The 23,253-nt window shown below is 38.9% G+C and overlaps 1 protein-coding gene and 1 pseudogene across 10 annotated transcripts in view; one reads left to right on the forward strand and one right to left on the reverse strand.

Moving 5' to 3' along the window:
* Positions 1–1,305: 1,305 nt before the first annotated feature.
* ZMYM4 (zinc finger MYM-type containing 4) overlaps positions 1,306–23,253 on the forward strand; it is a 143,405-nt gene continuing 121,457 nt past the window's right edge. For 3 of the 10 annotated variants that reach the window (XM_027059706.2, XM_053211261.1, XM_053211272.1), the window contains exon 1: positions 1,307–1,713. Coding sequence is in view for 4 of the 10 variants with exons in the window: in XM_053211261.1 (XP_053067236.1) it covers positions 1,675–1,713 (39 nt within the window). In the remaining 6 variants the exon portion in view is untranslated. Of the gene's footprint in view, positions 1,723–1,807; positions 1,908–23,253 lie in introns of those variants that run through there. The other 7 variants (XM_053211229.1, XM_053211240.1, XM_027059703.2 and 4 more) reach the window with 5 other exon arrangements.
* On the reverse strand, positions 7,180–7,781 carry LOC106973203 (40S ribosomal protein S20-like; annotated as a pseudogene).

Below are 23,253 nucleotides of genomic sequence, written 5' to 3' on the forward strand. Positions count from 1 at the left end.
GAAATATACATTCTTTTGTCCTTTCCTCTTTCCTACGCAGAAGTGAAGAGGCCTAAGCAAGGACAAACATGGATACATCCAGTGATTCCACAGTTTTCAGCAAAATGTGACAGATTAAGAAACTTCTCAGTTTCAAAACAGCTACCAAGTGACATGCAAAAGTCACAAATGGTCTCTTTTTATCCTGTGACTTTAGGAATTGCTCATTTGCATTTCAATGTTTCTTGCTGGGTGGGAATGACCTTCAGGAGGCAACTTCTTTGTATTTACCTGATTGTCTCTCAGCTATCATGAACTCCATTAGAGCAATTTTTCTCCACCTGAGGCTAGGGAACTGTACGAAGGGGACTAAATCAAGCCTCCATTCTCTTCAGTCTTCCTCAGTTTCTGTTTTAGGGCAAGATAGACCCAAATCTACTTCCCAGTTTTCTGCTTGGAAATAAGATGAGCATCCTTTAAGTCAGATCCTCAAAGCTCCTTCAATGGAGGTGAATGAGGACATACAATACCTGCAAATCATCACCCATCTTCAGAGAAGAATTACAGTATTCTTGAAACATCATGGAACTTTCATTTCTGATCTTCTAGATGAAAGCTGATTTATCTTTTGCTTTGAAAACTGTTTGGTGCATTGAAAAGCCTGGGAGGCTGTCACTCAAATCTTGATTCTAATTTCACACCAGCATTTAGGTGCCTTGGGGCAAATTACTTTCTGGACTAGGCTGCTATTTTACTATTGGGATATTGGAGTAGATGCTTTCTGAGATCCTTCTCGATTTAGATATTCTAAGGACAAATTACTATAGAGGAAATTATCTCCAGTTGTTGGTTCGGTCTTCAAAATCACTATAGGATCTAATTTTGAGGTTAGGCTCTCAGAGTTGGCCCTTAATAGTCTATGCTCTGGGCTTCAGATCTGGCTGTCTAAAGGAAGGAAAGCTGGGTCTCTTTGGGATGACTGGCTTGTTTCCTCATTGGTTGGGATTCTTCATGTTCAGAGGTCCACTGGGAACTTCAGTTCACCATCATTTCCCCTATACAATGGTATCTCCGCAGTCAGGTGTAAGATGGTGATCTGGACCCCTCACTGACATTTCACCCAATTCTCCAGACAGTCCTTTCATTAATTTCTTTCATTCCTCCTTCATCACTGCATCATGGTCCCTTTAAGGCAGCGGCCATAGTTGAGTGGTGGGAGCAGCTGCTGGCAGCAAAGAGACTTGCAGGATTTGGCCTACCCTTGGCCAGTCACAGCGCACGCTCAGGACCGGGGGCTTGGTGGGAAAGGAAGGAGGGGCTTAAGGTGCGCCTGCGCAACTGGGGCGCGCGCAAGGGGCTGGTTTGGTGATCCCTTTAAGAAACCGCAGGCGGAGGAATTTCTCTGAGAGAAAATAATCCTACTCACGGGGCCCCTTGGAGGCCATTAACCCCCCGAGTCCCGGCCCCCCCTTTTCCCGGGCAGGCCCTACCGCCCACGCGCGCACCCGTGGGATCTCAGGATCTCAGACCCGGCGCGCGGCATCCGCCCCCTCCCCACTCTCAGCGCCGGGCCCGGTTGGGTCTAGGGAAGCTGCCGCGAGGCGGCCGTGCCTGCAGTGTGGGCGGGGGCCGGGGGCCCGAGAGGTTCCGCCGCCACCGCGCCGGGAGCCGCAGCGGTTCCGAGCGGGGCCCAACATGGCGGAGAGAGAGGTGGAGTCCGGCCCCCGAAAGAGGGTAGGTGAGGTGAGGCAGAACTCGGGCGGCGGGCGGCGGGCGGCGGGGGGCGGGGCGGGAGCCGCGTCCCGGGGCCGGGAATGGGCCAAGCGCAGGCTCGTGGAGGGGTCGCGGAGGCCCCGTTGGAGAGAGGCTGCGGGCAGGACTGAGGCAACCTTGGGTCTGGAGCGTGCTGGAGAGTGGTCCTTCGGCAGGTGGGACAAAGATTTGCTGCTGGTTAGGAGGGGGAGGGGCGGGGGGTTCTTTGCTTTTTTTTATTTTTCCTGCATTGGGGGTGGCTTATCTGGGCCAGGGGAGGGAAGGTGTCAGATTGTTAAGTGCATCTTTAGTAAATCAGAGTCTGGAAGTTTAACTGGGGAGAGGTCAGGTGGGGGTGGTGGTGGCGGGAATAAGTCGTGGACGGGTCTCAAGAGGAATAACCTGGAGGGTTCTTCAGTAACACCGTCGCGAATTCATGCTCCTGCCTCCTTTCCCCTCCCCCCCCCCCCATAACCGTTATCAAGACTAAGGTGGAGGTGGTGCTCTTACCTGTGAAGAAGTGGGGTCGTTGGCATGTCCTGATTTAGGAGAAAGATTTTGGCAACTCTAAATGTCATGTTCTAGTCTAGCCTCTTTACCAACAATTAGGAACGTGGAAGAGTATGACAAGTTTTGTCATAACAGGAATGCACCCAACCAACCTGCAGAGGTGAAGCCAGTTCTGCATAGGAGTTGTTGAGTGCTTTTAAAGTTTGTCTTGAAACTTTTATTTAATTCTGAATGTTTTTTTTTTCAGACGGAGAACCATACTGTACTATCGATTGAGCAATATTTTTCAGATTTTTTTTTTTTAACTTCCTACCCCCCCCCCCCCCCCCTTAGCATGTTGAGCAGTAAGTTTCTTATCAGGAATCTTGCTTTTGGGAATGATCACAAAATGATCAAATTAGTGTTAAGTCAATTATGTAAAAAAATTACTAGATTTTTACTGATAGTGCCTTTTTTGATTTAGCAGAGTTAGCAATCTCTTTATGATATTAGGGATAGTCACTTGAGTGCTTACTATGTGTCTGGCATTGTGCTTTTTAGGAAGAATTTACCTTTCCATTAGCTATGTAAAACCCATTTTGCAGGTGAGGAAATATAGGCTTATAGAGAAATATAGAGAGGTTAAGTAATTAAGATCAGATAGCTATTTAAGAGGTTGAGTTTGGATTTGAATTCAGGTTTGTCCCAACTACAGTACTTGTGTAGGTTGCCAATCTATGTTTCTTTCCTTAAAAGCTTAAATTATAAATAGCCAAAGAAGTGTCGAATAGTTTTTTCCAACAATTTATTAGGAAATATTTTCAACTACACAGCAAAATTGAAAAATTTTACAGGTGGCGTTCATATACCCACTACTTAGATTGTTCTATTGACATTTTACTGGTTTTATTACATATTTATTCATCTATTTAGTCCTTTATCCTTATATCAGTTATTTTAATGCATTTCATTGTCGTATTTGGAGTAATTACAATTTAATGTTGACAGTCTTAGGTTTATAAAAGTTTAGCTCTTCATGCAATAATTAGTCATAGCTAGAGAACAAGTTAAGCTGTATAATGATAGTGTACCAAGTAGTACATTTAATGTAAATATTGGGTATAGAATGCATGTCTTGAAATCTTAAATTACTCTTCCAGTTGTGAGTCAATTTTAAAGTCGATCCTCATATTTGAGTGAAGGCAGATGGCATGTGATCCACCATTAAAATATATAGGGTAAATTACTTTAGTTGTGTAATGTTCTTTCAAGGAGATTGCTGAATCCAGTTGCTATTATTGCTGTTGTCATTCATCTTATAAGATGGAATGTTCTAGAAAAACATCTGCGTGCTTTGGTAACAATTTCAACTGGATTTTAAATACTTCTTGCTCTTCTAATATGCTTAAACGGTGCTGCACTGGTGGTAATCTAAATTATTATTTTTTAATATGTAATATATGTAGCGCTTCCACAGGTTTTACCATTATTTTACCAATTTCATTGTGGAGGAAGGTTTACATTCATTATTTTTTAGATTCCATAATCCATTTTAAAGTTGTTATTTAATTTTTTTTTTTTTTTTTTTAAAGTAATCTCTACACCCAATGTGGGGCTCAAAATCATGGCCCTTGAGATCAAGAGTCACATGCTCTACCGACTGAGCCGACCAGGTGCCCATCCATTTTATTTTGATATCAAAACAAAATGTTCAGTAGGGTTATCCCGAACTGTACACATGGTATATGCACTTTTTTTTTTTCACTCACTTTTTGGTATGCTAAACTCCATATGGATTCCATATGTATATTCTAAACAGGTTAGTGAGAACTATGTGCAAAAGTACAAGATCTTTTTAAATAATTTGGTTGTTTGCTTTGAGGTAGCTAAAAAAAATTGCACAAGCCTAAGTAATAAATTTAGGTTATTTCATCTCAAATTGCATTGATATGACATGGTATTATATTTATGATACTGCTTTGACTTTTATAATTCTAAGTCATAAGTTGTTGAGCACCTATGTTAGTTGATGTACCTTATGCTATGCATTATGCTATGGTATTTATGATCAGCTAGAATAATACATTCTGGCTCTCCTGCTAAATTGCCAACTCCTTTAGAGGAGGGACCATTGTACAGCATTTTGCATCTCCAACACCTAAGACTTCCACATAATAGAACTCAAAAGACTTGGTTTTTGGTAAGAAAGTTCAGTTGTTATAGTAGTGTGTATGGCGTGGGTACCAAGTTATCTGTTTTGTAATTTTGGAAGCTTTTGTAAATGTTTCATACCATCTTTATACTCAGTAATTCTCTCCTATGGATCCAGATTTAGGGATCTTCTGATTGTTCGGGATTTTGGTTAGATGGAAGAGTGTAAACAACCTTAAGTTTTGTGTAGGCCTGCCTGGTGTCTTTTATGCTTGTGGGCAATTAGAACAATAGGTATTCATTAGATAAGGTTGATTCGATTGTATTCTGACTATATTGGAATGCCAGTCTCTCAATTTGTGAACTTGGGGAAGCTGAGTATGTGGGTGTGTCGGCACTATATCCATCTATCATCTGTGCTAAGAACAAGTTCACATGATGGCCAGTATTATATACACATACACTCTTTCTCATTTTAAAGTTAGGATATTTTTGAGATAACGTTTATGAATTTTTTTTAAGATTGCAAAATTTTTATTTTCTTAAATAAGTTTTAAAATTCATTAGGTAGGTTTGTTGTAAATAGTGGAATTATTTTATATGTGGCTATTATAGTAAACCTATGAAGCAGGCAATCTAAATCTGGTGGCCATATTTTTTTTGTGAAATCCCTGTATATATTTTTTTTATGTTTATTTTTGAAGGAGAGAGAGACGGAGTGTGAGTGGGGGAGGGGCAGAGAGAGAGGGAGACAGAATCAGAAGCAGGCTCCAGGCTCTGAGCTGTCAGCACAGAGCCCGTCGCAGGGGTTGTGGGGCTTGAACTCACAAGCCGCGAGATCATGACCTGAGCTGAAGTCGGATGTTCAACGGACTGAGCCACCCAGGTGCCCCCCTATATCTTTTCAGAGTTTACATACAGAATGATGATTTTTGTAAATGTATATGTTATTAAGTGGTCTAGTAAGTTGTATCCGTTCTTAAACTTCTCTGTATATTAAATTTGGGACATATATGTTTGGTATACTTAAAGATAAACATATGTAGAAGTAGTATGCTTCAATTTTTGTAAAAACTGACCATATTCCCCTCCCTACATACATGTGTATATATGTATGAGCTTGGAGAAAGTTGTGGAGGATACATTTCAGGCTACATGTTACCGTTGATTATCTTCAAGGGTTTGAGATAAGGGAAAGGGAGAATAGGGGAAGATTTTTGCAAAATGGAAAATACTCATGGTATAATATTAAGTGAAAATGTAGACTGTAAAATATTATCCATATTATTATTGTAAATATGTAAACACTGAACATGCATATAGACAAGGAATAGAAAATAATATGAACAAATGAAAACATTGATTTTATCACGTGATGGGATTATGGAGTTTTGTTTTGGATTTCTGTTATTTTAATATTTTATTAAATATTTGCAATAATTGCAAAAGGTTGATCCTTCTTAGTGCCTTGATGAACTTTTTATCTTTTGTCTTTTTGCTAAATGTTTTACTTAAAAGCACAAAAGCGTGATGTCACAGGAGAGCCTGGTGGCTCAGTCAGTTAAGCGTCTGACTTTGGTTCAAGTCATGAACTCCCAGTTTGTGGGTTTGAGCCCCATGTCGGCTCTTTGCTCTCAGCACGGCGCATGCTTTGGATTCTCTGTTTCCCTCCATCTCTGCCCCTTTTCCCGCTTGCACTTGCTTGCTTGCTCTCTTTGTCAAAGATAAATAAACATTAAAAGAAAAAAATCACAGCGGTACGTATTATTAAAAATATTTGCAGTTCACGTGTCTAGAATGTAAAGCATCTGCTTGAAGAATGCATTGGTTCTGTATAGAGAGCATTTGAAGAGCCCAATCTAGTGAATTGTTTTCACAGTGCCCATCTTATAACTAGCAGAGGTTTCTATAAATAATACTTGATATTTATAGACATTTAAGTTCTAGTCATTATTCTGATTATTTTATATGTAATATATCCTCCAGTCCTTATCAATTCCAATTCCATAAACAGTGGTCACTGTTACTGTCCCATTTTATAAATGAAGAAACTGGGGCAAAGAGTTGTTTTTTGTTTTCTGGGGTTTTTTTGCTCAGGGTCCTAATATAATAAGTTAAACCAGTATCAAGTACTACGTGAAAAATTATACTGTTTGATAAAGTTTAGGTTAGAATTTATTATAACATGTAAGAGTTAATATGTCTACTAATTAAATGTAATATATGTAACATAGAATACATGTATATAATAATATGTGTAAAATGGTCTAGGTCCCGAATTCATTATGTGGAATTTTTGATGATTAAAATCAATTGAATTATATTTAAATTGATGTATAAACTACTTCTTAGGAAGCATCAAAATACATTCCAGTTTGAGGTAACCTTAAAACATATCTTCACAACTCACAAGTTTATTTTTAATAAAGTAGACACTAAATATTTTAAAACTATGATATATTTTAAAGTTTGTGCTTCCTTTGAATATGGACTTATTTTCTTATTTTGCTAAAGACAGTATAAGGAGATAAATGTAAAATTGCAATTTCTATGGTATTTAGTGGATATTTTTGAATTCTACATTAGATCAACCACTCTTTAAAGAAGAATAACATTTCCGTTAAGTATTCTGATTATTTTACTGTGCATTAACTATGTAATTATTTTAGTAAAGGAAAGAGAAAGGAGAGCATTATAGTATTAGGTTGAACTATATGAAATTGCTAATATTTGACCATTTGACTTACAAAAACACATTTTCTTTTTTTTTTTCAAACAATGAATAATCACTTTATTAAAAAGGTTGATTTAAGCATCTACAATGGTGACTTCAACCTCACCGTCTGTCTTAATACTGATGGAAGTAATCTTAATCTGCTTTAATAATCTCAGAAGCACTGTGTGCAAATCAGTGAGTCGCTTGTGGATCCTCATCTGAAAACAGACACAAGTCTTTTTTTTTTTTTTTTTTTAATGTTTATTTATTTTTGAGAGAGACAGAGACAGAATGTGAGTGGGTTAGGGGCAGAGAAAGAGGGAGACACAGAAGCAGAAGCAGGCTCCAGGCTATGACCTGTCAGCACAGAGCCCGATGACGGGCTCGAACTCACGAACTGTGAGATCATGACCTGAGCCGAAGTTGGATGCTCAACTGACTGAACCACCCAGGCGCCCCCAGACACAAGTCTTAGAACCTTTACTACAAAGAGTTTTTCTCCGTAGTGATTCTCAGGGTCTTGGTAGGCATCCGAACTTGTCCTTTCACTTTTAGATTCTTTTCCTTTGCATCTCTAATCAAGTCAGCACATACCTTCTCCAAAGATTTTACATTGCAGCTGGTTAGAGTGATTCTGATTCAGTGAATTGCCACTTCTGGTTCCACGTGTCTTCCCGGTGTCTTGAAAAGCCATGGCTGTGGCGTGGCTTCTGACTGATTTGTTCTTGGGCAGAAGTGAGCAGTGGTGAGTCAGGAACAGGAGCTGGGTGCCTGGAGCTCCGTTGTAGCTGTGACCATGTCTTTCTCAAAGAGCCAAAAATGCATTTTCATATGCCTCAATCTAATAGAGCATGGGCTTCTCAAAGTCAGGTTATGGTACAATCTCTGGTGTTGAGCAATATTGGGATAATAACACCCACACACATTTATACTTAGGGAATATGCATAGTGGTATTTTAATTTCATTCTTATTATTTTTCTGGCCTCCTGGAAGCTTAAGTTATCTATCTTCCTTGACCAAAGATAGTACCTGAGCAACCCTTTTCTATCGAACGTGGACTACCCAATACTCTTGGAGGCCAAGGATCGTATATGTTTATCTTTCTTTACATCTCCCAACGTGTTGGTTTAAGATGTTTTAAGTTACATATATATACACACACATATACGTATATACACATATATACATACACACATATACGTGTATATACACACATATATATATGCTGTCACATGCATACTGCACATTTACAGGCAAAAAAAAAACAAAACAAAAAACCAAACAAAAAACAAAACCCTTTTATTCTGTTTCATAATTTGATATTAATATAGAATATAAAATATAGATTGGTACAGTGAAACCCCATATTCCTATTACTCAGCTTTGACAACTGAACAGTTATCAACATTTTGCTATTCCTGTGTCATCCAACTTTTTTTTCAATGTGTATTTTTAAAAAAAATTTTTTTTTTAACGTTTTTATTTTTGAGACAGAGAGAGACAGAGCATGTAAAGGGGAGGGGCAGAGAGAGAGGGAGACACAGAATCTGAAACAGGCTCCAGGCTCTGAGCTGTCAGCACAGAGCCCGATGCGGGGCTTGAACTCACGGACTGTGAGATCATGACCTGAGCCGAAGTCGGATGCTTAACCGACCAAGCCACCCAGGCGCCCCTTTAATGTGTATTTTTGAGAGAGAGAAAGCATAAATGGGGGAAGAGCAGAGAGAGGGGGACAGAGGGTCTCATGAACCGTGAGATCATGACCTGAGCTGAAGTTGGTTGCTAAACTGACTGAGCCACCCATGTGCCCCTGCCTGTTTTTTTTATTGAGATAATTTTATTTAATTTTTATTAAATTTTTAAAAATTATTTATTTTTAATATTTTAATTTTTCAAGTTTATTCATTTTGAGAGAGAGCAGGGTAGGGGCAGAGAGAGAGGGGAGAGAGAGAATCCCAAGCAGGCTCTACACTGTCAGTGCAGAGTCCTGTGTTGGGCTTAAACCCATGAACTGTGAGATCATGACCTGAGATGAAATCAAGAGTCAGATGCTTAACTGACTGAGCCACCCAGGTGCCCTAGTTGAAATATTTTTAAAGAAATCTCGAGAATCACATCATTTAATCTATACATACTTATGTATGTATATTTAATAAGTAAGAATTAAAAAAAAATGAAACAACTCCAATACTACCATACCTAGTAAAGTTAAGAGTTCCTTAATCCAGTCTGTTCAGATTTCTTTGATTCTCTAAATGTTTTCTTATAGTTGGTTTGTTTTTAAATCACTATCCATATAAGATTTACCATTTGATTTGGTTTATCTGCCTCTTAAATTTCTCTTAACTTCAACCATCTTCCTCCCTACTGTATACACCCTGAACTTTTCCCCATGCTATTTCTTTGTTGTAAAAACTAGGTCATTTGTTCAGGAGAATTTCCCACATTCTGGATTTGGCTGCTTGAATTCTTGTGGTGTCTTAACATGTTCAATTACCCTTCATATTTCCCACAAATTAGTAGTTACATATGGAGCAGTAGTTCTCAACTTTGGCTGAAACTTGAGAATTACCTGGAGAGCTTTTAAATATCCTGATTCTCAGGTTACATCTCAGATGACTTAAATCAGAATTCATGGGTGGATTCTAGGCATGAGTATTTTTAAAAATTTTCCCAAGTGATTCAGTCTGTAGCCAGAATTGAGAACTTGAATTGGTAGAGCTTTATTAGATTTAGATTCAGTTTTTTTGGAAAGAAAAATTCATAGAGTAATTATATAATTTATTTCCAATAAGTTTTAGAAATAAAGGGTGTGCTGTTTTATAATTATAGTGGGACAATAGCCATAAACAGGGAGTATCCTGGACAAATTAGGATATATAATCACCCTGTTAGATGGTTACATCATTCTAGGAGGCATCTAAATGGTTGTCACACTTTCGTGATACTAATATTGATCCGTTTACATTCTTTCTGTCAGTGGAGTCCAAACATTACAACTTCTTAACCTTTCACCTAATGAATTTATCAGCCATAGATAATTGTTGTCTAGATCCATAATTTCCTTTGAGGAATGATTTTTTTTTTTTTAAATCATTTCTTCTGTATTTATTCACTGGAATTTTTCCATAAAGAATTCCTTCATTGGTTGGATTCCTTCAACCAACAATTTGATTATTATTCACCAAATAACCATTATTTGGTTACCTCATAATATTTATACAGGAAAAGCACAGAGTAAATGCTTATTTTTTTTCCCCTTTATTTGCCAACTTTCAGAAGAATGAATTGATGTCCCTACAAATCCTAAAGGTGAGACTTGGGAGGTGATATCATTATGAACACATGGATTTTTAATATATTTGATATATTTAAATTTACTGTGGTCAGTATTCTTTTTGATGTTTAAATTTGGTATATATTTTATTAATGGCTATTTGTAATAGTATCCTAAGGCTGCCGTAACAAATTATTACCAACTTGGTGGCTTAAAATGGCAGGAATTTTATTCTCTCTCAGTTCTGGAGGCTAGATGTCTGAAGTCAGAGTGTCAGCAAGGCCATGTTCTCTTTGAAGACTCTAGGGAAGAATCCTTTCTCACTTCCAGCTTTTGGAAGAATTCTGGAAGCTTCTGGTGGATTGATTTGTGTTCCTTGATTTGTGGCAGTATAACTCCAGTCCACCTCCCTCTTCACCTGTCATTCTCTTTGTGTGTTCTGTCTTTTCTAAGGATACTCTTTATTGGATTTAGGGTCCATCCTAACCCAGGATGATCTCATTTCAAGATCTTTACCTTAATTACATATGCAAGAACCTGTTCTGCTCACTATCTGAGGTTCTGGGTGCACATATATTTTAGGGGTCACAATTCAAGTCACTACAGTCCCCCCCCCTTGTCCTTTAAGACCATCCCATATGCAACTTAACCATCCAATATGCAAAATACATTCATCCCTATCTCAACATTCCCCAAAGTTTCAACCCATTGCAACATGAATTCTTTAAAATAATTTTTTTTAACGTTTATTTATTTTTGAGACAGAGAGAGACAGAGCATGAACGGGGGAGGGGCAGAGAGAGAGAGGGAGACACAGAAACGGAAGCCGGCTCCGGGCTCCGAGCCGTCAGCCCAGAGCCCGACGTGGGGCTCGAACTCACGGACCGTGAGATCGTGACCTGAGCTGAAGTCGGACGCTCAACCGACGGAGCCACCCAGGTGCCCCATACAACATGAATTCTTAAGACTTAATAAATCTCTTCTAAATATCCTTAGCTCAGACTAACCAAATCTCAGCATCTAAATCATCTGCATGAGGTATGAGTGTGATTCCATCTGGGGTAAAATTCCTCTTTATCTGTGGCCCTGCGAAACCAGAAAACAAATGTTTTGCTTCTAACATACAATTGTGAGACAGACATAGGGTAGATATTCCCATTCCAAAAGGAAGGAAATGGAAGGAATAAAGGGATCACTTGCCCCAGTCAAGTTCAAAACCCAGCAGGACCAGTTTTATTAGATTTCACGGCCTGAGAATAATTCTCTGTGGCTTGATCCCCTGCCCTCTGGGTTTATGGAGACACTGTAGACTCTTGCTTTGAGCCTACTTCTCTGGTTTCCACTTCTGTGTACCTTTCTTTTTCTTGAAGGGTAGCACAAGTTCACACATGAGTGGCTTTACTAGCTTTTTCTTGACCATAGAATTCCAGAAGTCAGACAGCTTTTTAAAATTTTTGTCTAGTTTCTGTTCTTTGAAGTATAGGCTGGCAGTGTTTTTGTTGGTATAATATGTTCACAAGCCTTGTGAGTCTTCTCTGTGTGTAAAGGGGATCCACACAATTAGACAAGAAGGTTCTTCATAAATCATTGATAACCCCATTTGTATTCCTGACTTAAATTGAGGTGATAGATTGGACCCATGTGTCATATATCTGATATCTTCAGCTAGTAGTTGTCCAGCCATACCCTTGGCCCTTTCTTTAGAGAGCACATTTTTATAATAGTGAATTCCCTAATTTTAGCATCCTCTGCCATCTGGATGGGCTGAGAATCTCCCAGACCATCAAGAGTTACTTCCTTTTTGCTTAATATTTCCTCAGTTTATCTCTTTTCCCTCATTTTTTACTCTTAGCAACAAGAAGAAACCAGGTTGCGCTTTCAGTGCTTTGCTTAGAAATCTCCTTAGTAAATAAATAAGTTCATCACTTCCAAGTTGTGCCTTCTATCCAATAGTAGAACACAATTCAGTCAAGTTTTCTCCTATTTTATAACAAAGATCACTTTCTAGTTCCCAATAACATATTCTTCATTTCCTTTTGAGATCTCACCAGAAGCACCTTTAACATTCATATTTTCCCCAACATTTTGTTTATGGTATACCTATTCTTAAGATGTTATAAGCTTTTTCTTCTCTGTTCCTCACTTTCTTCTGAACCTTCACCAGAACTGCCTTTATTTTATTTTTTTATTTTTATTTTTTATAATTTATTGTTTAATTTACATCCAAGTTAGTTACCATATGGTGCAACAATGATTTCAGGAGTAGGTGCCTTTTTGCCCCTTACTCATTTAGACCATCACCCCTCCCACAACCACTCCAGCAACCCTCTGTCCTCTGTATTTAAGAGTCTTTTATGTTTTGTCCCCCTCTGTGTTTTTATATTATTTTGCTTCCCTTCCCTTATGTTCATCTGTTTGTCTCTTAAATTACTCATATGAGTGAAGTCATATGGTATTTGTCTTTCTCTAATTTCTCTTACCATAATACCCTACAGTTCCATCCACGTAGTTGCAAATGGCAAGATTTCATTCTTTTTGATTGCTGAGTAATACTCCATTGTGTGTATATATGTTCTCCACATCTTCTTTATCCATTCATCAGTTGATGGACATTTGGGCTCTTTTCATACTTTGGCTGTTGTCGATAGTGCTCCTATAAACATTGGAGTGCATGTGCCCCTTTGAAACAGCACACCTGTATCCCTTGAATACACCTGGTGGTGCAATTGCTGGGTCGTAGAGTAGTTCTATTTTAATTTTTTGAGGAACCTCCATACTGTTTTCTAGAGTGACTGCACCAATTGCATTCCCACCAGCAGTGCAAAAGAGATAGTCTTTGTCTGCATCCTCGCCAGCACCTGTTGTTGCCTGAGTTGTTAATGTTAGCCATTCTGAAAGGTATGAGGTGGTGTCTCATTGTGGTTTTGATAGAACTGCCTTTTGTATCCATGTTTGTACCAACCATCTCTTGAAGGTAATCTAGATTTTTTTTTCTATCATGCTTCTTAAAATTCATCCAGCATCTGTCCGTTATTCAATTCCAAAACTGTTTGCACGTATTTAGATATTTATTACAGCAACATACCACTTCGCTATACTAAAATATATATAAGTTTCCTAGGTTTGCCATAAGAAATCACCACAAACTTGGTGGCTTAAAACAACAAATTTATTCTCGTATAGTTCTGGAGGCTAGAAGTCCAAAATCAAGGGGTCAGCAGGGCCATCCTCTCTCTGAAGGCTCTAGAGAAGAACCTTCTCTTTGTCTCTTCTTGCTTCTGGTGGCCTTAGGTATTCCTTAATTTGTGGCAGCATTAACTCCTCTCTTTACCTCTGCCTTCACATGGCCTTCTTTCTGTGTTTCTGTCTCTTTTAAGGGCAGTCTTCATTGGATTTACGGCCCATCCTAATTCAGGGTCATTTCATTTCAAGATCCTTATACTAATTACATCTGCAAAGGTTATTCCAGAAAGCTCACATTCTGAATATCTGGGAGGACATATCTTTGGGGGCCACAGTTCAGCCTGCAGCAAGGTCTTTAAGGTTTGCATCTCAATGCTTTTAAAAAAATTATTATATTAAAAGTTACCTTAAATTTTTATTAGAAGTGTATATTTGAATGGCATTAAGTACATTTTAATAGTGTTGTGCAACTATTACCATTGTCTTTTTCATGCCAGACAGAAGACTGTACACATTAAGGAATAACTCCCCATTGCAGTTCCTTCCAGTCTTTGTTATGCTTTAATTTACTTTATGTCTCAATGAATTTGCCTATCCTGAATATTTCATGTAAGTGGAATCATACAGTATTTGACCTTTGATGTCTGGCTTATTTCATTCAGCATAATATATCAGAGCTTCATTCTATTTTATGGCTGAATAATAATCTTATTTGTATGTATATAACACATTTGTCCATTCATCTGTTGATGGACACAAATTTTTGTCTTTTGGCTGTTGTGAAAAATGCTGTTATAAATAGTGCTGTACAATATCTGTTTGAGTCTGTGTTTTCACTTCTTTTGGGTATATGCCTAGAAATGGATTTGTTGGGACAAATAGAAATTTTATGTTTTATCTTTTTTGAGGAATCACCAAACTTTTCCACAGAGGTGCACTAGCAATGCAAGAGGATTCTGATTTCTCCTGTCCTCTCCAACATTTGTTCTGTTCTCCTCCTCCTCTTTTTTCTTCTTCTTCTTCTTCTTCTTCTGATTTCTCCTATCCTCTCCAACATTTGTTCTGTTTTCCTCCTCCTCCTTTTTCTTCTTCTTCTTCTTCTTCTTTTTTTTTTTTTTTTGATAAAGCTGTCCTAGTGGATGTGAAGCAGTATCTTGTGGTTTGGATTTGAATTCTTTTTTTTATAAATTAATTTTTAATGTTTATTTGTTTTTGAGAGAGAGAGAGACAGACAGAGTGTGAGCTGGGGAAGGGGCAGAGAGAGGGAGACACAGAATCTGAAGCAGGCTGCAGGCTCTGAGCTGTCTGCACAGAGCCCAACGTGGGGCTCGAACCCATGAACCATGAGATCATGACCTGAGCCGAAGTCGGACACTTAATCGACTGAGCCACCCAGGCGCCCCTTGAATTCTTTTGAGAGGGCGAGAGCGCGCGTGAGAGCGGGGCAGGGGTAGAGGAAGAGGGAGAGAGAGAATCTTAAGCAGGCTTGATGCCCAGTACAGAGCCTGACATGACTTGGGGCTCCATCTCTCCCGAGCTGAAATCAAGAGTCAGATGCTTAACTGACTGAGCAACCCAGGTGCCCCTTGATTGATATTTTTTTTAATGACTAATGACGTTGAGTATCTGTTCTTGCGTTTTTTGGCCATTTGTCGATCTTCCTTGGAGAAATGTGTGTTTAAATCCTTAGCCCATTTTTAATTGGGTAGTTTGTTTTTTTGTTGTTGAGTTGTAGGAGTTCTACATACTGGATGTTAAACTGATCAGATACGTGATTTGGAAATATATTCTCTCATTCTGGGGGTTTTCTTCTCATTCTTGATAGTGTCCCTTGATCCACAAAAGTTGTCAGTTTTGATGAGGTCTAATTTATGTTTTCCTTTTGTAGCTTGTGCTTTTGTTGTCATATTTAAGAAATCATTGCCAAATCTAAGATCATATAGTTTTTCCCATATGTTTTCTTCTAAGAGTTTTGTAGTTTATCTTTTTTTTAAATAAAGTCCGTTGTTTTTTTAACGTTTATTTATTTTTGAGAGAGAGAGAGAGAGAGAGAGAGGGAGGGAGGGAGAGAGGGAGAGAGAGAATCCAAGCAGGCTCCTTGCTCCACACAGAGACTGATAGAGGGCCTCTATCTCATAACAGCAAGGATAGGACCTGAGCCAAAATCAAGAGTCGGATGCTTAGTCGACTAAGCCACCCAGGCACTCCTAGTTTACCTCTTTAAATTCGGTCTTTAATTAATTTTAAGTTAGTTTTTGTTTGTGGCATAAGGTATGTGTACAATTTTGTTCTTTTGCATGTGGATATCTAGTTTTTCCAGCACCATATTTGAAGTCTGTTCTTTTCCCATTGAATGATCTTGGCACCCTTGTCCAAAATCATTTGGCCTTTGTATTAATCAGTTTGGGCTGCTGTAACAAAATACCATAGTTTGGATGATTTACACCACAGAAATTTATTTCTCACAGTTCTGGAGGCTGGGAAGTCTAAGATCAAAGAGCTGGCAAGGTAGATTTCATTCTGAGGCCTCTTCACTTGGCTTGTTGGCAGCTGCCGTCTTTGCTTTGTGTCCCCATGATCTCTTTGTGTGTTCTGAGACAGAGTGAGCAAGCTCCCTGGTCTCTTTTTAGAAGGGCACTAATCTCATCATGAGAGCCCTACCCTCATGACCTCCTCTAATCCTAGTTACCTACCCAGGGTCCCATCTTTAAATATCATAACATTGGTGTTTCAGTCTTCAAAATATATATTTTGGGGACACACCTACTCAGTATATAAACATATATGTAAGGGCTTATTTCTGGATTCTCAATTTTGTTCCATTGGTCTATGTATCGCCTTGTGATGGTACTACAATTTGATTACTGTAGCTTTGTAGAAGTTTGAAGTTGGAAAGTGTGAGTCCTCTAACTTTGTTTTTACTTTACTTTTTTTTTTTTTTAACGTTTTTTATTTATTTTTGAGACAGGGAGAGACAGAGCATGAACAGGGGAGGGTCAGAGAGAGGGAGACACAGAATGTGAAACAGGCTTCAGACTCTGAGCTGTCAGCACAGAGCCCGACGCGGGGCTCAAACTCACGGACTGCGAGATCATGACCTGAGCCGAAGTCGGCTGCTCAACTGACTGAGCCACCCAGGCACCCCTGTTTTTACTTTTCAAGATTGTTTTGGGGCACCTGTGTGGCTCAGTTGGTTAAGTGTCCAATTCTTGATTTTGGCTCAGATAATGATCTTGCGGTTTATGAGTTCAGGCCCCATGTTGGGTTCTGTGCTGACAGCTTGGAGTCTGCTTGGGATTCTCTCCCTCTCTCTCTGCTTCACACCCTCCCCCTCCTGCCCAGGTAAACAAACAAACAAACAAACAAACAAAAGATTGTTTTTGGCTATTTGGCATCCCTTAAAATTCCATATGAAATTTAGGAGTCTTTTCCTATTTCTTAATTTTTTTTTTAATGTTTATTTTTGAGAGAGAGAAACAGAGTACAAGCATGGGAGGGGCAGAGAGAGAGGGAGACACAGAATCCAAAGCAGGCTCCAGGCTCTGAGCTGTCAACACAGAACCCGACATGGTGCTCGAACCTGCCAACTATGAGATTGTGACCTGAGCCGAAGTTGGATGCTCATCTGACTGAGCCACCCAGGCACCCCTCTTTCTTAAATTTTTTTAAATGTTTATTTATTTTTGAGAGAGAGACCAAGTGTGAGTGGGGGAGGGGGGAGAGAAGAGAGAGAGAGAGAGAGAGAGAGAGAGAGAGAGAGAGAGAGAGACAGACAGACTCAGAATCCAAAGCAGACTCCAGGCTCTGACTGTCAGCACAGAGCCCAACGCGGGGCTTGAACTCACAGACTGTGAGATCATGACCTGAGCTGAAGTCGGATGCTTAACTGATTGAGCCACCCAGGTGCTCCGAATTTTTTACCATTTCTACAAAAAATGCCACTGGGATTTGGGTAGGGATTGAATTGAATTTGTAAATCTCTAGGGTAGTATTGTCATCCTACTATTAAGTCTCCCAATCAGTGAATGCAATGTTTTTCCTTTTATTTTTGTCCTTTAAAAACTTTTTTTTATTAAGTAAACTCTATCCCCAATGTGGGGCTCTAACTCAACAGCTCCAAGATCAAGAGTTGTATGTTCTATTGACTGAGCCAACCAGGTGCCCCCATCCTTTAAAATTTCTTTCAACAGTGTTTTGTGCAAGTCTCCTCAGTGTACAAGTCTTGTACTTCCTTGGTTAAACTTTTTTCTAAGTCTCAGTGTAATACACCATATTAATAGAATGAAAGAAAAAACTTACATATCATCTCAGTTGGTGGAGAAAAAAAATTTGAAAAATTCCATCATACTTTCATTATAAAAGCACTTAATAAATTAGGAATAGAAGGGAACTTCCTCAATATAATAAAAGCTATATATGAAAAACCATAGCTAACATCATATTTGATGGTGAAAGACTGTAAGGCTTTCTCCTAAGATCAGGAATAAGATAAGGATGCCCTCTTTGGTACTTCTAATCAGTGTATTTGAAGTTCTAGCCAGAGCAGTCAGACAAGAAAGAAAAGGCGTCCAAATTGGAAAGAAAGGTAAAACTATCTCTTATTTACAGATGATACAATTGTTCATATAGGAAACCCTTACAAATCCACCAAAAAAATCCCAAACCCTGTGAGAGGTAATAACAAGTTCAGCAGAGTTCAGAATAAAAAAATCACCCAAAAATCAGTTGTGTTTCTTCACACTGTCAGTGAATAATCCTGAAAGGAAATCAAGGATATTATTTCACTTATATTAGCATTGAAAAGAATAAAAATAAAATACTTAGACATGTGTCTTTTTTTTTTTTTTTAATGTATTTATTTTGAGAGAGAGAGTGTGAGTGGGCAGGGGCAGAGAGAGAGGGAGACAGAGAAACCCAAGCAGGCTCCACAGTGACAGCGTGGAGCCCAACGTGGGGCTTGAACTCATGGACTGTGAGAATCATGATCTGAGCTGAAGGGCCGACGCTTAACCTACTGAGCCACCCAGGTGCCCCTTATCTTTATCCTTATAACTTAACATCAGTAGTTCTTGAAAGTTTCTTCCCTTTTTGGCCAAAAAGATCTACCTAGGCTCATGCTATACGTTACTATCTCATATTTGGAATTAACTCCCAGGAAGCCCTGGTACCTTTTCAGTAGGAAATGGTAATTTCAGACTATAGTCTGAACTGAGATAAGCTTTTTGAAGTTAGAGTCTTTTTGAGACTCTGTTGCTTGTGTTTTTCACATTTACTCCTCAACCCACATCTGGCTTTTCCATCTGTTTCTCCACTGAAATTCTCTTTAAGATCACTGAAATAACCTAAGAATTACCACGTCTAATGGATGCTTTTCAGAGCTTTTCTTACTTGATCTCTTACACATCTTACTCTGTTGTCCATTTCCTCCTTGAAACTTTTCCCTTACTTATAAGGTGGCATTCTCATGGTTGTTTTCTTGAATTGTTTCTTTTCAGTCATCTTTGACTCTTTCTGCATGCCCAATAAATGTTTCCTTGGTCTCTGTTTTTCTTGGGTAATCACCTACAGTAGTTTTAACCACTACCCATTAAATACATATGTGATTTTCCCTTGTACTTCTTTGCTTCTTTTGCATGTGTGTGTCTAAAACTCAAAATCTGTGTTTTCAGATGTATGCTTTGACTTGTGCTAACAAATACTGCTAATTTAGTGTGCCTACAATGGACTCTTTATTCCCCTTGTAAGCACTTGCTCTCACAAATAGTGCCCCATTCCTTCCCTACCTGTTGTTCTTTCTGTATTCTCTTAGTTAACCCTCTTCTAGTCACCCTGGTTAGAAACTGCTCAGTCATTTTTTTTCCTCTTTACCTTATCAATCCAATTTTAACTGGTGAGTCTTATTGAGGTAACTTCACACATGATTTGTAAAACTTTATTTCTATTGCCAGCAGCCTGGTTATGGTACTCATTTTGCTTGCTTTGTCTTCTTGCTTTCCTTGCCTTTAAACACTCTTCTTTTCCCTCCCTTTTCTAGTGTTCCTTTCCCCCATTCATTTTATTCAATGGAGACTGATTTATCTTCAGAAATGAAAATCTCTTCATCTATATGGTAACAATTTGGTTCCCTTAATAATATTTCAATTCCCCAAGGTAGGTACTGTTCACATTCTCTTCCTGTGGCGAGAGGCAGGTTGCCTCACAGCTCTGACTCTCTCTCCTAGAAATGTACTTTTCCTTCACGGGAAAGTTTTTTTTCTGATTTTCTCTGCTACTGTCATGCTAGTCTTGGTAGGGGTCCTGCTTGGCCCTATAAGCCTGATGTAGAGATAGAATCTTCGCTTAATTCCACCCAGCACAGCTGAGATCAGGTTGTGACTTTTAAAGACTTTTTTTTAAGCAATCTCTACACCCAGCATGGGGCTCAGATTTATAACCCTGAGTTTAAGAGTTACATACTCTACTGAATCAGCCAGCCAGGTGCCCCTCAGGTTATGACTTTTAAAGACTATCAAAAGTTGAGTATAGTAGGAGGGAATTATAAACCAATACAGTATTTTCTCCATCTTCCCCCTGCCCCCCCCCCCCCCAAAAAAAAAATCTGTGGTTTTTTTCCTGTGGTTTCAGTTACCCACAGTCAACCACGGTCCTTCCGGAAGTAGATGATCCTCCTGTTGCATTGTTGGAAGGTCAGTGGTATAACGCTAAGTTACAGTGCCTAGATTCACCTTTCATCTCATCACATAGGCATTTTATCATCTCATGTCAACACAAGAAGGGTGAATACAGTACTGTGAGATATTTTGAGAGACCACATTAACTTTTATTGCAGTATAGTGCTATAATCGTTTTATTGTTGTTAGTCTCTTACTCTAATTTATAAGCTCAGCGTTACCATATGTGTGTATGGTTGGTCCTTGAACAACATGGGGGTTAAGGGCACTGTCCCCCAACCCCCTGGTCATATCTGCCTATAACTTTTTAAAAATTTTAGAGACGCCTGGGTGATTCAGTCGGTTAAGCTTCCGATTTAGGCTCAGGTCATGATCTCGTGGTTTGTGAGTTTGAGCCCTGCGTCGTGCTCTATGCTGACAGCCCAGAGCCTGGAGCCTGCTTCGGATTCTGTGTCTCCCTCGCTCTCTGCCCCTCCCCTGCTCACACTCCGGTCTCTCTCAAAAATAAGTAAACATTAAAAAAATTTTTTAAATTTTATCTAGTATTAAATAATATCTTTACCCAAAATGGGGCTCAAACTCCCAGCCCCAAGATCAAGAATCATGTGCTTTGCTGACTGAACCAGTCAAGCACCTCTGCCTATAACTTTTGACTCCCCCAGAACTTAATTAACTTAATACCCAATTTTAACTGGAAGCTTTATTGATAACATAAACAGTTGATTAACATATTTTTTATGTTATATGTATTATCTACTATACACTTAACAATAAAGTAAGCTGGAGAAAAGAAAAAAAATTTTTTTTTAATGTTTACTTATTCTTGAGACAGAGACAGAGCGTGAACAGGGGAGGGGCAGAGAGAGAGGGAGACACAGAATCTGAAACAGGCTCCAGGCTCTGAGCTGTCAGCACAGAGCCCGACGTGGGGTTGGAACCCACGAACTGTGAGATGATGACCTGAGCCGAAGTCGGATGCTCAACCGACTGAGCCACCCAGGCGCTCCAAGAAAAGAAAATGTTTTTAAAAATATCATAAGGTAGAGAGGGGTGCCTGGGTGGCTCAGTTGGTTAAATGTTCAATTCTTGATCTCAACTCAGGTCTTGATCTCAGGGTTGTGGGTTCAAGCTCTGTGTTGGATTCCATGCTGGGCTTGGGCTCCATGCTGGGCATGGAACCTACTTAAAGAAAAAGAAAACAAAATCCTATGGTAGAGAAAATACATCCACAGTATTGTACCATATTTATTGATAAAAGTGGATAAGTGGATCTGTGCAGTTCAAACCTATGTTGTTCAAAGGTCAGCTGCACTACTTGTAATAATTTACTATTTCCAAAATTTTAAAATAGCATATACAAAAGGAAAATAAAAGGGGTACCTGGCTGGCTCAGTTGGAAGAGCATGCTACTCTTGATCTCAGGGTTGTGAATTTGAGCCTCACGTGGGAAATAGAGATTACTTAACTAAATAAAAACTTTAAACAAAAAAAAAAAAAGGGAAAAAAACCCCTTCATTTCCAAGAAGGATTAATAGAAGGAGAAAGCTTATTATGTTGGTTACAATTTCTTTATGTGTATTTGTCCAGATTTAGCTGTTTCCACAAAGAATTTGGGGTAGTTTTACAAAAAGATATACAAAAGAAGATTAAAAGAATTAAGGACCATGGTAAAGGAAAATATAGATATGATAATTCTAATGTTGTGATTGATCAGAGTTAGTTAAATATGGCCCATATCACATAGAGCAAATATTACTGTACTGTGAAGAAACAGCATTTTCTAGCACTGATTCTAAAAGTAGTTACAGATGTGAATCTTTAGTAGGAGACAGAGTAATGAACAATGTCTTCAGTAACATTTTCTTTCTAACAGAAGAAAGTAGTCTCAATTTCTCGTGTCTAGGTTTTTGTGTAAACGTGTCTTTATATCCTTTGGGTAAATAATTAGGAGTGGGATTGCTGGGTGATAGAAGTTTTCTCATATTGTGTTTTGAGTTATTTATGTATTTTGGATACAAATCCTTAGATATGTGTTTTGCAAATATTTTCTCCTGGACTATGACTCATCTTCATTTTCTTAACATTGTTTTCTTCAAACAGCAGAAATTGAGATTGAGGCTGATGAATATACCCATATACAGAGACACAAACTTAATTTTGTAGAAATCAGATAGATAACAGCAGAGTACCCAGGAGAAAACATATCATGGTGTATTTGTTTTTAATTAGCAATATGCTTCAGAATCCCCTGGGGGAATTCCATCCCTGCTCCTGTGTAATACACAAATGTGTAGTCCTTATCTATCCCAGACCTTCTGAAATAGATTAGGTGGGGGATTGCAGAGTAGGAGCCACCGTCACAGAATTTGACCTTGGTCTTTAACAGTAACCTGGTTTTTGTTTCCTTAAGGATAAAATAAAAAGAGATAAATCTAACTCTTAGTGGGTTTGAGTGGGTTAGTGCACAGGAAATACTAGCATATACTAGGTGGTAATTTCTAGAGGCAAAGGGGGAAGGACCTGGAGCCAAGGATAATGTCATGGAAACCTTCGAAGTCATTGCCTAGAAGTGAGAGTGAACATTACTTTGTTCTTGCTTTCCTTTCTATGTAACACTTGAATTATTTAAGAAGTAAACGGGGGCGCCTGGGTGGCTCAGTCGGTTAAGTGGCCGACTTCAGCTCAGGTCATGATCTCACGGTCTGTGAGTTCGAGCCCCGCGTTGGGCTCTGTGCTGACAGCTCAGAGCCTGGAGCCTGTTTCACATTCTGTGTCTCCCTCTCTCTGACCCTCCCCCGTTCATGCTTTGTCTCTCTCTGTCTCAAAAATAAATAAATGTTAAAAAAAAAAAAAAAAGAAGTAAACGTTGGCTCCAAGTTTTCTTTTCATTCAACCTTTTTGTTCCCCTGAAATTGAATATGATGTTTTCTGATCTTGAATTCCGTTATATCATAGTAACTTCCTTGCTTTTTAATATGATCGTCATAGGATTGTTCATAGAATTTATGTCAGTTGAAGTATTTCTCTCAAGATA

This window comes from Acinonyx jubatus, chromosome C1 (assembly GCF_027475565.1).
Source record: "Acinonyx jubatus isolate Ajub_Pintada_27869175 chromosome C1, VMU_Ajub_asm_v1.0, whole genome shotgun sequence".
Lineage (NCBI taxonomy): Eukaryota > Metazoa > Chordata > Mammalia > Carnivora > Felidae > Acinonyx > Acinonyx jubatus.